Source organism: Ciconia boyciana, chromosome 14, assembly GCF_034638445.1.
Source record: "Ciconia boyciana chromosome 14, ASM3463844v1, whole genome shotgun sequence".
NCBI classification, from domain to species: domain Eukaryota; kingdom Metazoa; phylum Chordata; class Aves; order Ciconiiformes; family Ciconiidae; genus Ciconia; species Ciconia boyciana.
In genome coordinates this window covers 9739736-9757187 of record NC_132947.1, presented here as the reverse complement: position 1 = coordinate 9757187, position 17452 = coordinate 9739736, and the positions used below count along the sequence as shown (strand labels likewise).

At 48.0% G+C, this 17452-nt stretch overlaps 2 protein-coding genes across 13 annotated transcripts in view; one reads left to right on the top strand and one right to left on the bottom strand.

The window, feature by feature from the left end:
* Positions 1–7374, top strand: part of SLC9A8 (solute carrier family 9 member A8) — a 32239-nt gene extending 24865 nt beyond the window's left edge. For all 5 annotated transcript variants that reach the window (XM_072879174.1, XM_072879172.1, XM_072879175.1 and 2 more), the window contains 5 exons: positions 710–792; positions 2547–2658; positions 3091–3311; positions 4379–4525; positions 5806–7374. In XM_072879174.1, the coding sequence (XP_072735275.1) occupies positions 710–792; positions 2547–2658; positions 3091–3311; positions 4379–4525; positions 5806–5913 (671 nt within the window). In that variant the 3' untranslated portion in view covers positions 5914–7374. The remainder of the gene's footprint in view (positions 1–709; positions 793–2546; positions 2659–3090; positions 3312–4378; positions 4526–5805) is intronic.
* Positions 7375–13750: 6376 nt separating this feature from the next.
* Positions 13751–17452, bottom strand: part of LOC140659674 (opsin-5-like) — a 45148-nt gene continuing 41446 nt past the window's right edge. For all 8 annotated transcript variants that reach the window (XM_072879552.1, XM_072879555.1, XM_072879553.1 and 5 more), the window contains one exon: positions 13751–16826. In XM_072879552.1, the coding sequence (XP_072735653.1) occupies positions 16272–16826 (555 nt within the window). In that variant the 3' untranslated portion in view covers positions 13751–16271. The remainder of the gene's footprint in view (positions 16827–17452) is intronic.

Sequence of the window (17452 nt, the reverse complement as noted above, 5' to 3'; positions counted from 1 at the left end):
CCGTCCTGTTTTTAACTGCCTTTATGATAAGGAACCTACCTTGCTAGGACAGCAGTGAACTGACAAAACATCTTGACTCTGCGATTCTCTGATGGTAATGGGTTGGTGCTGTGGAAATAAAATGTTTGGATTACTGTAGTCATAGTGCAGTGGTGGTACTATTTCAGATTTGCAGACATCACTTCTAGAGGTTATTAGAATATACAAGGATTGTCAGATCATACAGTGCAGTATTTTATTAAAAAGAAAGTCATGAACTGCTGCCATTTATAATAATTTAAGTAATTGAATACTTTATAATAGTGTTCAATTTGCAATATATGAGATTTTGCCTGACATTTCAGTTTTATATAGAATCTGATTCAAAGCTACAGAAGTTGTTAGTCGTCACTCCTGTAGCTTGTGTTCTCCAGCTTGTCCTATATTCCTCAAGTAAAAAATTCCTCAGTCTTTGGAACAAGGTTTTGCTAGCTTTGCTCATACTCATTAGTAATTTACAGCTGAAAAAAGCCTACACACACACACTAAGGTGCTGTCCACTGACAGCAAGAGTGGGAGAATCTAGCTTTTTGCGTAATGGCATTTGTGCCTATTTTGTGCATTCAAAAGTCAGGAAATACTGTTTTATGTACCATATGTAGTAACTTATAATAGGAGTAGAAAAGGTTTTATAGAATTGTTTATTTAAGGTGTGATTTCTCTTTTTCAGAAACTTGTGTTTTTGCATTTCTTGGCCTGTCAATTTTTAGTTTTCCTCACAAGTTTGAAATGTCCTTTGTCATCTGGTGCATAGTAGGTATTTACTTTCTTCCATACCTGTTTAGATGCATTTTTGGTATTGGGGAGGGGGGAAACATGTTACAGTTAAAATATTTTAGAAGAGTTGTTATGTTTTATAGGTTTTTATGAAAATACTTTTTATATATTGCACAAAGTTAACTCGCACTAATAGCATGAAATTCTTCTTGTTCTCAGCACTTTGGTGTACAAATACATCAGTCTTCTTTAAGGAATTCCAGTTTGCTGTTATTTTGAAGGACTTCTGTAAAAGATTATTAAAAACAAGGAAAAGAACCTTGCTTGTTTTGACCCTATTAGATTTATTACAATAAAAGAAATCTCAAAAGATGTTGAGATTATTATACATGCCACTTTATTCCAGAAGATATTTTACCAGAAAACAATCCTGAGTTTTTACGTATCTTTAGCTTCGTATGAACAATTTGTGTCTATGGGCAGTTCGTAGAAACTACAGTGCAAACTAGCATCAAACTCTGCTCCATTTAATCTCTCCAGGACTACAGCTTTTGAGTCTTTCTCTCTCATATTGTTGCAGTTTGTTTACATAAACCAATTTAGTCCCTACATCACTTCTTCTCTCTGAGCTTGTCTTCTTCAGAGGAAATCCTTACTCAAACCTTCTCCAATGTGTATTCGTTCTTTGACTCCATTCTTAATGCTTTTTCTTTCATTCTGTATTTCAGTGTACCTTTATGTAGTGGCACTTTGAATTATGTTTCACATGTGAGTTATCTACATCTGTTGCTATTATAATTGTTTAATATAGACATGAAAAGTATGTTCTCTTTTGCAGAGTCAAAAGAGGGAAATGTGAATCCATTTCCAGTTGCATACAGCAACATATACTAGCCCATTTTAGTCTATGGTTCAAGGGAAGAATTGTTATCTACAATTTACAGATAATGATATCAGCATGGGGAACTGCTTTCACTGCATTACACCCAAGTTCCTTATCTAAGGTTTGACACTTCCTTCTACGTAGCATTGCCCTCACAGGCATAATGCAAATTGCATAATTTGGGGTGATTCATAAAGGAAAACAGCAAAGCCCTTCAAGGATCCTGCTGACTAATTCTAGGATATTTACCTTATCACGGTCTGTTTGTGGTGGAGCTTAAAAGCAATGCCATTGTGAAAACCTTTGCTTTTCTGCATTAAGTTTTCACTGTATTTGTTAATTGTCTGTCATTAAATCAATAGTACTTTTTTTTTTTCTCTCCCTCTCAAAATGTTGCTTCAGTGTGTGGTATATTTTATGACCATACCCAGGGAAGTGTTGAGGAACCGGATTACACGCTATTTGTTTGGCTTCTGGCCTTTTTCTCTGAGGAACTGGTCCATGGGGAGACAATAGAAATATCTTACTGCCTCTTAGCTGCTGTGCCAAGGGAATGATTAAAGGAGCTGAACTGACTGAACTGAGGAGAACTTTTACACAAAGTAATTCTTGGTCTCCCTGGAATGCCTCTTGGGTTTCATTTATTTATTATAAGTAAAGTAGTGCCTGGTCTTTGTCAGTGACAAGTCTGGTTTAGTTTCAGTTAAACAGACAAAATGTTTAAAAAGTTAAATTCCACATTGACCTATGCTGAGAGATTTCTTTATGTTAGTTTAGCACACACCTACTTGCGAGATTTGTGAGTGAGAAGAGCGTATTCACCTTACCCTGTACAAACCAGATTCAACTGGGGCCTGCGTGAATGTAACACATGAAATGGTCTTTTGCTTTTATTTCTGTTTTTCAGGTACTTGTTCTGTTTGGTAGAGCAGTGAATATTTTCCCACTTTCCTACCTACTCAACTTTTTCCGTGATCATAAAATCACCCCCAAAATGATGTTTATCATGTGGTTTAGTGGTAAGTTAAAGCTCAAAGTATGGAGAGCTGGAAAAAATGTTTTATCTTTTTCATTGTGTGGGTCACTGGGAAGAACTGGTTTTCCATCTGTGGAGCAAAACTCAACATTTGCACTGTTTTCAAACCCAGGTGCAATAGATATGTTCTCTTTCCCCTTTGTGCTAGAGGACTATGCAGTGGTGATCCCCACTAAAGCTTTTCTGCAAAGAGTCTGCTTTTCTTTCTAGGTCTTAGCAACTTCGCAGTTTGAACAACAGTATCTGAAGAGCTCAGATTCATTTTAGGGTGGTAACCAAATGATAGATAAATGGACATGGTATAGGATTGTAAAAGTCTTTTAAAGATGGAAAATTCCTATTGAGTTATCAGGGTGCTGAGGACCAATGTAGCTGTTGATTCACTCTTCATTGATTTACTGTTCTCTCTGATAAGGTTTACGTGGTGCAATTCCTTATGCCCTCAGCCTCCATTTGGGCTTGGAACCAATAGAGAAGCGGCAGCTCATTGGGACAACAACAATCATCATAGTACTGTTCACGATTTTGCTTCTGGGAGGAGGAACCATGCCCCTCATCAGACTGATTGACATTGAGGACTCCAAAGCACGCAAGAGGAACAAGAAGGACATTAATCTTAGCAAGACAGAGAAGATGGTTTGTTTGGGTTTTTTATTCAGAGGATCCCTGATTATTTTTTTATTTTTATTTTTACATTTTCCAAGACTAGTACATTATTTTTTACTAAAAAGTAAAATGAAAGCAATGGAAAAAGCCAAGCAATATAATTTCAAAATATCCCAAAGACAGAGTTTGGTTAGTGTTTACACAAAAGAACTGTTTGGACAAAGGGAGGAGAAATAGTCTCTTAACTCAATCTAATTATAAATTGATCCATACAAATTAAAGTAACCCCTGCAGAAGCATAAAGCAGATGATACAGGATTGAGTCATATACAGAGGGAAAGTAGCTAGTACAGTGTGAGTCATGAATTAATCATAAAAGGCAGATGGGAATTATTTTGAAAAAGTCAAAGCAAAGGCCATGAGAAGGTGGTAACAGCAGCACCCCTCTGACTGGGTTTTATTTTAAAGCAATTTCTGGCTAAGCAAGAGTACTGAACAAAACTAACAGCCAGTCTGAAACCTCATGTGCAAAAGGCTGGAGTACGTAAAGTATCCCAGAGCATTTGCCTGTTTTTCCCCAAACCATCCAACAATACATGCAGGGTATTGTTCTGTAGGATCTGAAGAACAGCTCTTGGCATGAGGTTTCAAAAAGCTTGCAGTCTTCAGAATTATCTGACTCTGTCCACACAGGGAGGTGTGTATAGGAAAGCACAGGGATAGGGTGTGTTCTGATAGAGGGCTTGTTTTCAGTGAGACAACAACATTAGCGTTGCTTGCTGGATAAAATAATTGTCCAGTTCACGAGAGAAAACCTGCATGGTAGAAATCTGTTCTCAGCAGTAGTAACAATACAGAACATGGAACATTTGAGGTCTTTTACCCTTCAGCCTGAAAAGGGAGGCTAAGTGGCTCTGGGAATCAACAGCTGGACAGATTCATACAGCCATAAGCTCTGGTAGGCTGGGGTGATAATTTCCATGTTCCAGCATGGGAATTGATTGTGAGAAGGGAGAGCACAGAGCAGGGGGCTGAAGCAAGCTGGAGGGATGGCTGCCACACTTCGCAGGCTATTCCAGTATTTGTGATCTTTCTAGGGAAATACTATCGAATCTGAACATTTATCAGAGCTCACAGAGGAGGAATATGAAGCCCAGTACATAAAACACCAGGATCTCAAAGGGTTCATGTGGTTTGATGCAAAGTATTTGAATCCTTTCTTCACCAGAAGACTCACACAAGAAGTAAGTCTTTCTTGTTTTCTTGAAGAAAAGAAACTGTGGTAGAGTTGGTTGTAATTTCACTCTGTACCATTCAAGGCTCATAGCGTAGCCGTGCAACTTCCACATTAGGAACAGTGAGCCATCTAATATATTACTTGTGCATATGTAGAGCAGCTGTAATGAAAAGCTGCACTGTAAAATTGCAGGTTGGATTAGATGAGCATCTCTCAGGGCTACCACAATTAAACTTTAAAAGGTGTATGGATTTATTGAACTCGCCTTTAATTTTGCAGAGTACCATGAAGAGTAGCAGGAGTTACTAGTTACTACTGTTGCTAGACAAAGCTGCTGCCACTCATGCAGAGTTTTTAAAGTGCTATTACACAAAGTTGCTGCCTTTTACTGTACATGGTCCTGTGAATTCTGGAGTTGTGATTTTTCTGCAGAGTGCAGTTTTTATCTTGGAAATAGCCACCAGAATTGCAGCCTTCACTTTTAAGACTTCTTCACTGTAAGACCAAGACTTTGAAGCTGTAAATGCAAAATGACACCTGACTGAACCTGTAACTTAACACTGGGTGGCTCCGAGGAGTGTAAATACTATGCCATTTTCACTCCATGCCTCAGAAACCTGAGACTCCTTGGCTGTATAATTCACTGTTTTTCCAATTTGCCATAGAATTAAGCATTTTTGCTGTGGAGTTGATAATTTTGTGTAAAGTATGCACATTCCATCTTCCTAGCCTGCACAAACATACTATTTTTCCTCTTGTTTTGTACCTTTCTCTTCGAAAGAATGCTTTCAGCACTTTCCCACAAAAGCTAAAGGCATTTTTTGCAAAACCAAAAAGGAATCAAGAAACCAGAGTAAGCGACTGATTCGTAGTTGGTAGCCAAAAGCACAGGCTGCCATCCAGATTGCAACCAAAGGCTAGAAAAATAAGTATGTGAATCACCAAAGCAGGCCACAAGCTTCCCGCTGTCCCTGGGAACACATAGAGAGGAGTGAGATTCAAAGCCAGGCCATCCAGACAGCATTAGGATTGTTGAAACCCACAGAGCAGGACTTTCTGGAAAACACAGGTAAAAATGCCTGTCATCAAAAATATAATCCGTGGAAGTAATTACTGATTGAACATGTGATAAATATTTTCTTGTAGGAAACAGAATTGCTTTGCATGCTTAGAGACCAGGAGTGGATTATTTCCTCAGGAATATGTTAAACTAGTCTTTCTCTTTTGCTCTTTAATACACAAGTAGTGTTGTAGCTAAGAAACTGTTCTGGTTTGCTTTTGCCTTAGGACTTGCATCACGGGCGCATACAGATGAAAACCCTCACAAACAAATGGTATGAAGAGGTACGACAAGGACCTTCAGGATCTGAAGATGATGAGCAAGAGCTGCTATAGCAGACCCAGGCAGGAGTGCAATGAGTTTATCATTAGAGCATTAGAAAGAGGATTTAAGTATCGAGAGTCTGACTGCACAAAAGCTGGAAGGCTAAGAATGAACTTTCTGATTTCAGGCATGTCTTGTGCTACATGTTTAGGTATAAAACCGCAGATCTACTGTGCTTGCTATTACTAGTCAGTGATGAAAACCCGTAAGTGTCAGACACTGGACTGAAGAACCTTTTGTTCAGATTTTACAGCATAGCAAATTTCATGCAGCCTATTGAAAAGCAGAAACATCTGCCATGAAATGATGACATTGTTTAATAGGGGGGTCTTCTTCCTGTTACAAAATCTGCTGTAAGCATATGCTGAAGTACAGAGCCATTGTATGACTCCGCAAAACAGAATGAATTGCACTTTACCTTTTTTTTTATATACATATATTCATTCACAGCATGGAGAGTCTTGACAGTTTATACTGTGACTTTGTTTCAACACTAGTAAGGGAATCTGACTGGAATAAATCTATAATTTACGGTATTTGCACATTATGAATCCAGAGAAGATGTATACCTTGACAAAAAGCAGATGTTGCACATACAAGGAAGCACCTCTGAAAACTGGTGGTCTTGTCATTTAAGAAGTTATTGATTTCTATTTTATGGGATTATTTTTTTTTATACTGAGGTATCTAATCTACAGTACCGATTATAGCATGGTTTGGGGGAGTGGGGGATTGAATGACACAGTACAGAACTGCATTTGAAATTCTATTTTTAATGTGTTTTTTTTCTTTGGCTAAAGCCAGTTGGGTTTCTGTAATTGGCAGTTGCTCCTTGCTGGCACTTTGGCTTCAAATCTTAGAAAACAGCAGCTTTTGTTTTGCCTAATTCATGAAGTGTCCCTAACACTCCAGAATTCACTAGTGGAATTTTTAAGTTCTAGTGGAAGCAAAAGCAGCATTTTCCATATCATTCACTTGCTGAACTAAATGTGTACATGAGGAAGAAGATTCTGCAAAATCTAACCCAGGTACAGAAAGGTTAATATTGCACATTGCTGAAGCAGCCTTAGCTGGGAAGTGCCAAACAGCTTTCACTAAGCTGTCCTGTTTGTTAATATGATTTTTCTCTTCTACTTACGCTGTTTCAAAATCAGCAGTATCATTTCACTTTTTCTACACGGCCTGGTCTGTTTGCTCAGAATTGCACTCACCTGAACAGACACGCAGTGTTTGTTGCACATTTGCCGTGGTTATACATGCAGCAGTTTGCTCTCGCTGCCAACCCAAATTCCTTATTAGTCCTTTGCATATTCACTGTTGAAATGTGGATTGTAGTTCTGCACATAACTCTGACATGCAAGTGCACGTGTTTGTTTCTGAAAGTGAGAGACTTCTATTTTTGGTCTGGTTTTGCTACTAAGGTTTTTAATCAACTGCTTACCTGCTGGGAGGAATAAAAGTTCAAGAATGTATTTAGAATCCTAAACCTGTGTTGTCTGAGCAGTTCTTCCAAAATAACACATCTTGATACAGAACTCCCTTGTCCCCTTTTTCCCCTCCGTTAGTTCAAAGAGCTTCTCTCTGCTACTCCCAGAGCTGAAGCACACACTGGTGGGAGCCTGAATGGGGCATGAGCTCAGCTTCTGCTGTGGACCAGAAAGCAATCGGTGCTTGCTTTATCCTTAGGAGAGGATCCGTGTAAAAATCAGACTCTTCCTTCACCCTTCTAGGCAACAGTAGACTTAATTACATTTTAGTTACCCATCTGTCTTACTCTGTTTCTCAACTTGAACATTTTAAGCCCAGCAGCTGGCTGGAAGGTCTCTGGGAGCTTCTCTTGTCACTGGGAGGTGTACATTGATCTAGATCCAATTACACTGGGCTTAGTGTTATGTCCTAGTCATGCTGAAATATAAAATAGCCTCTAATTTGTATTGTTATTCCGGTGAAATAGGTCACCTGAGAAATAAATAGCGGTCTGTACCAATAGATCAGCCCTTCGGTAACGTCCATCAAGGTAAATTGATCGTTTCCTGCCCTCTGCTGGCAATTAGTGATGGCGCTCTGACATCTAATGAGAGCCATTTGCTGGGAATAATTTCATACATTAAATTGAAGCAATTAACTGATATAGCTAGATCTAATGAAATCACTTCGAAGCAATTAAATGGAAGAAAATTTGAATGGTTTAATTTAAAAGCAACCATTCTAAAACTTAAGAAAATATTAACTTTGTCACAACTTGGAATTAAGACAGCTTTGTTCTCTCTCAAAATATGCACTAACTTCCTTATTTTGGAACCAGTAGAAGTTTTTACCAGTATTTCAGTGACCAATTTTCATATTCATTTATCAATACATTGACTTTTCTGTGACAGCCATTTCACAGTTTTGATTTCTTCACTTGAAGTAATATGCTTAGAAAAGAAAAATTAGCTGTCTCCTTATTGATGTGCCTTGCAGTTACTTTAGATCATTCCCTATTTTATCAGGCCAATATTAAACTCTAATCCTCTTTCCTAGCAGCCCCATCCTAACTGGTGTCATCTGCAAACTTGTGCAAGTGTAACCTTGATTTTTTTCTGCTCTCTTAAATATGGAACCACCAGGAAGCACAATGCAGATGTTACTAATTACAGAGGCCCTGAAGTTCTGCCAGGCTGCAAACCCAGTTGCTGTTTCTCTTGACAGCTAAGGAGCCACACAAAGGAGAGGCAGGGGGAACCCAGAGCACAGCTTTTGGCAGCTCAGGGCCTCCCAGAAGTTATTTTGCCCTCTTCCAGCCCGTCCCGCAGCCCTGCGTTAGCCTGCAACAAGGTGCCTTGGCTGCTGATGGCAAAACTCATCATCCACCGTGGGGAACAGCAACAGCACCCAGAAGCTCCCACTGCCAGGCAGGGCTGAGCCCAGCCCCGGTTCCCCATTTCTGTGCTGGTGATGTGGCCACGGGCATGGTGTTGGCCCCGGGGCAAGGGGAGTCACCGAAACTCCCCAGCCACCCCTGGGGCGCTGGCACAGAGCTGGCATTTCCCCAAGCTCAGCAGCCCTGCCTGATTAAGATGCAACAGCGCTGCTCACAGAAAACAGAAAAAGGTTTTTTTCAGCAGTGGCTCTCCTCCCATCAGTTAGCGCAGGGCCGGGCAAGGCCCCCAAGGAATGGCTGTGCCAGGGCCAGTCCACAGCAGGGGCCGCAGGGAGCGGACCCCCCCTCCCTCCCGCAGGCTGGGCCAGGAGGAGTCGATCCCCGCACCAGGAGGTGACCCGGCCGGCCACCTCGCTCAGCAGATGCCTGCTGGCACCGCCCGGCATGGGAGAGGAGTCGGGACTCCCTGCAGAGCCCCTTCCCCAGGACTGCAGGGGCTTTTACCAGGTTTCACTCCACTGCTCAAGAGCACAGCAAACCTGTTCTGCCTTGTCACCACTGCCAGCTCACATGCCTGCTCTGTGCCTCGGTTTCCCCACTAGTCAAAATCCCCCTTGCAAAGCCCCCTCTGAGCTGCTTGATTCTTAGGGCTACTAAAACTGCAGTCACAGACTGGCCACCCTGACAGCAACCCCTGTGCCAGGCAGGGAGGGGATGCCCATGGCTGCCCTGCTCCCTCGCCTCCCCATCGGGACAGCTGCACTGGATACAGTCGTGCCACCGGGCTTGGGACAGCACTCAACCACCCCATCCCGGGGCAGGGCTGCCACACGCGACCGGCTGATGCTCAGCCAGGGAGAGCTCCCAGGTCTCACCCGTAAGACAGGATGGAGCGTGTGACGGGGCTGCAGCACGTCCTTCCTGCAGACACGCCATCACCACCCCGTCCCCCCCAGAGTGACCTGTGAGCACCGGGACAGCTGCGTGGCAGTCACTGATAAGCGACCACCACCGCAGAGTCTGGTTTACGCACAACCCGCACGACCTTTGAGGCCCATCGTCGCACTGGGTGCCTGGGAGCCAGACTCCAGCCTGCTCATGAGTCACCAGCCGAATGCGAGCAAACACCTCCAGCTTTCCCTGCCTTGGTTTCATCATGGTGAAGATGTTATTTTTAACTCAACCACACCAAGAGACACTCATTTATTTTAAACATTAAAGCACCTACGGGCTGTTTCTACAGCCTAATCTAAAAGCTGCCATAAAAGGACCGAAAGCAATAATAATTATCTGCCATTCAGGAGCTTAACCTTTGGAAAGAAAGACCAGGGCTCTGAGCTTTGCTTGTTAAACAGCCTGTAGGTGAGGTCACCCACCCCAGAGAGGAGATTTCCACCTGTGGGGCTGCATTTAAAGGTCAGTGGCACAGTCTGTGGCTGCGGGCTGCCCAAATTTTGAGAAGAACAGGGCCACAGGAGATGACACAGCCAGAGCACAGACACCAGAGGGGAACGTGCACGGCTTTGTGCAACCACTGATTTTGGAGGTACCAAGGGTCTGGATGCGAGGGGTTGCTGGCCATTACTTGGAATAGTGGTGCGGGCTGAGGGCAGCTCTGATTTGAGCTGATGGGATCTTCATCAGGGATTCCCACTTTAAATTTAAACGGGAGCTGGATGAGCTTGTGTGGGACCTGCCAGAGCATGGAGCTGCTGGGGAGGCTGGTCCTGCCTCCCAGTCCTGCTGGTGGGGAGGCCAACAGCAGCACAACAGCCAAGAGCCACTGGCTGGGAGGGTTTTATACATTCAATTAACCACCACAGCCAGAAGTAATGAAATCCCTCTGAAGCAATTAAGCTGGAGGAATGTTTGGGGGGCAGGGGGGGTGTATTTAAAAAGCAACTGCACTAAAACTTCAGAAGGATCCAATACACTTGCCACAACTTGGAGTTAAGACTTCGTTTTCCCCTCAGACTACACGTTAACCTCCATAGTTTTGAACCACTGGAAGAAATTTCTACTGTTATGTTCATGATTGATTTTCACATTCATTTATAATTTTGCTGACTTTCCTTGACAGTCACCTTACTCCCATTTTTCCTTTCCTAGGACACATGGCTTCCCTGCCACCTTGGAGTGTGCTCTTGTGCCCTCAGAGCCCGCACAATCCCCTGTTTTGGTGGAACACAGCTCACGGTGGGCCTTGGGGACTTTTGGGTTGGTGGCTCCCGGGCACCTCCAGTTGTTCTGAGTTTTTCTGTCCATGGCAAACTGGAAACCAAGCAGAATGGTAGAGCATGTCCCTGCGGTCTCAGAGCAACTCTGAGGGGAGCACAGCAGACACCACCGGTCACCTCATTTGAGGTGAAGCTGTCCTTGCAGAGCCAGTTCACAGAACTAGTGTTAATAGAAATTAAATTCAAAGGGCAGATTTTTTCCAAAGGTTCATATTTGTACACAATCCAACCGCTGCTACCCTTAGCCAAGCCTGCTGTCCAGACAGGAGCAGAGAGGGAAGTGGCAGAAGAATGGCATTTGCTCTCCGCTTTGTTTATGTAAAAATCACATTTTACTGGCCATGACCGCTGTGAAACATGGCCCTAGAGACTGCATCTGGGGTCTGGAGGACGCAGCGCTGCCAGGGCCTGGAATACAGAGGAAGGGACAGCCTTTGGGTGAAGCCATTTGATAAATTAAGACAGAGGCTCAAATCACACACCACCCGTTTTGCTGGTGCTATCACCCAGCCAGCTGCATGATGCTGCATTGCTCCAGGGCCTGGCCCCGTGCACAGCCGAGGTCGGCGGGACATGACACTGGTTTGATGAGTGTGCCCGTGTCCCCAGGACGAGTGGGAAGGCTGTGTGGACACGCACCGGCTGCTTTAGTGCACCCTTAAATTCTCTTTCAAACCTAAACCCCTGCCAGGCTGGGGCTCTCCTGAGAGGGGCAGGAGGGCATCGCTCGCCTGCTTACCTTTCAAGGCAAGGCAGCAAAGAAGAAGGTGTCCTGGAAGTGCTGCGGCTTTGCAGGTCATTAATGGAGTCACAGTGAGCAAACCGCATACCCCAGAGCCCTACCGTGCTGTCGGTGGGGGAACACAGAAATCCATGGGGTTATTGCCCTGTACAATCAGGTTAGTACCGAAGTGAATTTATGGCACTGATGGATGTGAAATCATGGGAGATTTGGGCAGAAAATAATCCCAGAATGGGCCAAATACCTTTTGGAACTGCCTTATGGTTGTAACTGGCCTCTGCCAGCCTCCCTTTGGGAAGGAACCTCTCTCCTTGAGAAAGATTTCTTGCTGCAGGTTTTCTACCTCACACTGGGCTTTTGGTAACTATATATTGCTTATGTATAGATCAATGGAGCATACATGTCTGCACTTGCCTCAGCATTTTCAGCCTCAAGAGGCTGATTAAACCTGGAATATGATGGCTATTTGAAAATAAAGCCCTCACTGGGAAAAGGCACAAGTGCTCTCACTCGGCTGGCACTGGGTGGGAAACGCAGCAGCCGTAGCACGCCTGCCCAGGCACCAAACCCAAACCAAGGCAGCCCTGGCTTGTTCCCTGCACCAGGACCAGGCTCCCACCGAGCAGCAACACAGCACTGCAGCCCCCAAACCCCCTTCCCACCTGGCTCAGAGCCAGGGACCAGGCTGCAGCAGCACCAAGAGCTAAAGAAATAAGTTCTCACAACCAGCAACCACCTCCCAAACCCTGCCCGACCGCAGCAGCCAGCACAGACCCCCACCTTGGCCCCAAGGGCAAAGCCACCATCCTCCTCGCAGCCCCAGGCTCACCCCACCAGCAGCCACTGCAGGAGCTACCCTTGCAGGGAGAGGAGGCTCTTGTCCTCAGGGAATTGGTGGCAGCTGATGGCACCGTTTCCAGCTGGGGACACTGATTAACTCAGCACCAGCTATGCCCTGCCCCAGTGCACGGGTCCAGCCCGGCAGGTAGGGGTACCTGGGTTATGGCAGCACCGGGTCGTGCTGGGGAGGGACCCTGGGCCTGCTGATGGCCTGGCCACAGTGCATGGAGTTAATTAAACTGATTGGGATTTTGCTAGAGTCCAGGCTGCCTGGGCTCCCCAGCAGCAGGAGTGTCTCTATGAACATAGATTAAAGCAGACGCAGTGTTAGGTGCTCTCAATGTTACGCATTCTCACGCCAAACTAAAGATGAAGATGCTGATCTGGGGTTTTCCTGGAGTAATAAAGGACCTAGGGGATTTGCAGAAATTTTTTTTCCTATCTCCTTTAGGTGATTTCTGTACCACGGTATTTTTCAGCTAGCAGGGGACAAAGCGGCAGGCCGGGGAGCTGGTAAGCAAAGCAGGGACCCGATGCTGCACCCGTGGCTGGACCACGCCGTGTCCCCGAGCCCATCACAGCCCGAAGCAGCCGGGGTCACGTCCTCGGCCCCCCGCCCTGTCCCAGGGTGGCCATGCCCCGAGGGCCCCCAGGAGATGGCAGCAGCCCTTCGTGTTCGCGTCCTCTGGTGGGAAGGCTGCCCTCGGCCACCTCCCTGGAGGCCCCTCTCCTCCCAGGGCAGCGACGGGCAGCAGGTACAGCCGGGCCTTGGCCGAGGTGGGAGCTCCAGGGTAGAGCCCGGCCGCCCCAGCGCGGGTGCTGCAGCGGGGCCCATGGCTGCCGGCTGCACCCTCGCTGCTTCGCCCCGGCAGGAGCGCGGCTCGGCTGCTGAGGAGGGAGAGCTTTGCTTGCCCCACGTCACCGTGCCCCGGCCGGCGGGCCGTGCCCTGTCTCTGCAGTCGCTCACCCACAGGACCAAAACCTGCCCATGCTCTCCTGCCCCGGCCAGGCACAGCGGCGGGCACAGCAGCGATACTTCCATTTATCTTAAATGGAAATGATGATGATCTTAAAGGTCTTTTCCAACCTATACGATTCTGTGATTTATCCCGGAGCGCGGCCACTAGCACATAACTGAACCAAGTCGAACGCCAGTTTTGCATGAATGAATTTACTTTAAAAATGTACAATTTCTGGAACACGATGACTAGTCAGCGGAGACACCGCGTGCTTGTGATTCCCTCGTGTGCTGGGGTACCTGGGATGGGGCACGGGGAGTGGCACCCCGAGCTGCGGGGTGGGAAGGGGACGAGCAGCCATGCCCCGGGCTGGGCGGTGACTGGCCCTCCTCGAAACCTGCACCCACGTTGGAAACTTTGTCCTCTCTCGTCACTGGCCGCCCTGATTTTTCTTTGTTTGTTTGCAGCGTTTTGCAAATATTGCACTTTTTTGGGTTGGGTGGGGGTTTTTGCATAGCAGGAGTAGGAAGCGAAGGCAGGAGTGTCGCTCCCCACGTGGCTTTCCAGTTATTACTTGACTCTTATGCATAAGCCCTGCCCTGCCCCAACCTTCCGCACTGCAGGTATCACATGTGGGCAAAACCATCCCAGGAGGATGCAAGTGCACCCCAGAGGTATCGGTGACCCTCTCCTGTCATGGGGAAACTGCTAATTAAGGTGGCTAAGTGAAAATGACCAAGGGACAAAAGCAAGTGCTACGACTGCCATGCTGTCGTGCGCTAATCAGAGCTGTGCAGCAGCAGCCGGCAATGACGGCACACACAGAAAGCAGGGGCAAGACCACCCGCGCCCCAGCACCCCTCGCTGCTTTGCTGGGTGCCTCTGCACGCATGCGGCAACCGCCTTCCCCACCGCAGAGCTTGCACTGGCCCCGGTGCCACCTACGCTGGAATTGGGCCATAACATTGAGGCCAAAAAGCCCAGCTCCTGTTTTTAATGCCTGGGTTGCTTCAATGACCGGTGGTGGGCATCTGCCGCCTGCTCCCGCAGGGAGCACACCCGCCCCCAGTATTTCTGCACGCCCCTGCAGCCAGCGGGTCTTTTGTGAAGTGCTCTGCGTCCTCGGAAGAGAGGAGGCTGCTGTAGCTGTGCTAAGAAAAGGCAGTGATACATCCCGGTTCTGGGAGCGACTGCTAAAAATAGCAATATCTGTATCTGGAGAGCAGAGGGAGGAGGCAGAGCTCGGCTTACAGGCAGGGCGTCGAGGTCGGCTTACAGGCAGGGCGGCTGGCAGGCAGAGCTGGCAGGCAGAGCGCAGCCGGCAACAGCATCGGGGGCAGCGGCTTTTTCCCAGCACTCAGTGCAGAAAATGGTTTACTATTCCCATTTAGCACGTCCATGATTTAATGCTGGCGATGGGTTGTGGTGTGGTTTTGTTCATTAACCAGGGGCAACGTAAAGCACTCCCACGAGTGACTGGCCAGCTGGGTGCCGGAGGGCAGCGCGCTTCCCACCTCTGCTACTGACTCTTCTCATCACCTCGGATGCATCTTTTAATTTTTTGGGGCATAACCAACCTCTCTCAGCATCCTGGCCGTGTTACTCACCTCCTGCAGAGAAAAACCAGCTCCCTCCACGGCCAAGGCTGGGCACACGAGCGGCTCGGTGCTGGAGGTGGGATGGGGAGCCCCCAAACTCAGACCCAGGCGAGCTTCACCGCAGGGCTGCCAGCACGCTACTGGAGAGAGACGTCTGCAAGCCTGCCCCGCGCCTGCCACAGCGGATAACGCGGGGACTTTTCTGTTGATGGCTTTGCATCAGGCCCTTGCACGGCTTCTTGGGCCCTTTCATCCCAGACTCTTCCCGTGGGTGGACTGACCACGCTAATCGCTAAATGCTGACTATAAGCCCGCAGGATGCTGTTGCCCAGGCAGCCGCTCCCCTGCACAGCAGTGCAGGCAGCATGAGCTGTCCTGTCGTCCCCGCCGCCGGGAGACACCCTATGGCCACAGCCCTGTCTCCAGGACGGTGCTCAGCCGCAGATTCGCCATTCCCTGCCTGGAGAGCACGACCTGGGACTGCTATTACTCTCACTGGGATTATTTTAACCCCAAATCCTTACTCTAAAGACAAGCTCCCATTTCGATCTATAGGACGGTGGTGGTTTGCGTTCAGATCGGGGGAGTGGGGCAACCCAACCTGCACAGAGAGTAGTCTCTTGAGAGGTATATAAAGATGCTTCATAATCCCAAGTGAGGTAGCTGAGCGGCGTGGTCCCGCTCCCTGACGGGAAAGGACATGGTCAGCGGGGGCTGTGGGAGGTGGGGCTGGAGCCGGGACACCTCTGGGGCCTCCTGGCCCCCAGCCCTCCTGCCAGGCACAGTGTATTAAGACAACCAAGTTCCTACTTTGTTATCAGAGCACCAGGATGGAGAAACAAAGGCCAAGGGCCCAGAGAGCAAGCTGCGGGAGAAACTGCACCCTGCTCTTGCACCCTGGGCAGATTTCAGGCACTGGGGTCTATTTTTTTTTTTTTTTTTCAAGTGCAAAGACTAGGCTCAGAGTTGCAGGAGCCAAACCAGAGGAGGGGGCAAGGTTGGCCTTAAATTTTCATGTCACTTCATCTGCAGAACATGCCGGGGACCTATCAGATACACAGGTGAGAGAAATGCTGCGTTCGGGTTTGTCTTCCAGTGCACTGGTAGGACACAGCCGGGCTCGGCTGGGCTCAGAGAAGGTCTTTCATGATATCCGATGGCAGGGCTTCCCCCGCCACATTCGCAACGCCCAGGCCCGACCTTTTCCGTGTGACCAGCACCATCACCTGCACCGTCCTCTTCAGCCCCGGCTGGCAAGCGGCTCCATCGCCCAGGATGGCCAGGGCAGCGCGCCGGGGTGAGCTGCCGGGCGCCGGAGGGAGTTTGTAGCACTTGGGGTAGTTACTGAAACACTCAAAAGTGTCGTTGCAGTTTCTGCAAGCCCCAGGGTGGTCACCGAATCCCGGGGACGGGAAGGGCTGGAGCGCAGCGCTCGGGCAGCCGCAGCAGAGGAGGGTGCGGATGGCCTGGAGGAGCACCATGTCCTTGGAGAGGAACTTCTGGAAGTTGGGCTTGAAGAGCAGGTACACCAGGGGGTTGTAGAGCGTCGAGGACTTGGCAAAGATGGCCGACAGCACGAAGGCCAGCGCTGGCACCTGGCTGGCATCGCCGAAGACAGCCCACAGGGCAACAATGGCATAAGGGGTCCAGGCAGCCAGAAACCCCAGGCACACAGCAATGCTCAGCTGGAAAAGACGGAGATGGAGACGGTGCCGTGAGCCTCCTGCGGCACACGCGGGATGCTGACCTGCCCCCCCCAAAACTCAGCCATGTGCACTGGCACCCCGGCCAGTCGGTCACATCCCCAGGGAAAGTGCTCGGCCTTCTGGCCCCGTCACACTGGAGCGTCGGGGTGTCAGGCATCAGGGCAGCGACTCAGCACGTCCCAGTGTGGGCGCATCAACCTGCACTCGCTTCGGGCGACTCACACCCGTCCCGTGTGGGAAACTCGGGCACTGCCTCAGCCCGCCACGGCAGACGGGTACGAAGCACCCAATGACCCAGCTGGGACCAGGCCAGCGTCGGAATCCAGCAGCCTTTTGGCAGCGCTCAAAACCCCTCCGGCAATCTGCGTGCCGGGGTGCAGACTGACCGAGAGGCTCTGGAAACAGGCCACGCTCAGACCCCCCTCCTCTAAGCAGACACGAACGCTTCCTTTGAGGCCACGCTTGCAAGCTGTTTTCTTTTGTGGTTTGTTTTTTTTTTTAAAGGGTATCCACTTTTTTTTTTTTACATATCCCTGGTAAATTATAGTATTAGCTTGTAGTCTGGGGAACAATGACTCATGCAAGCTCCTTTTATGATCTTTTCC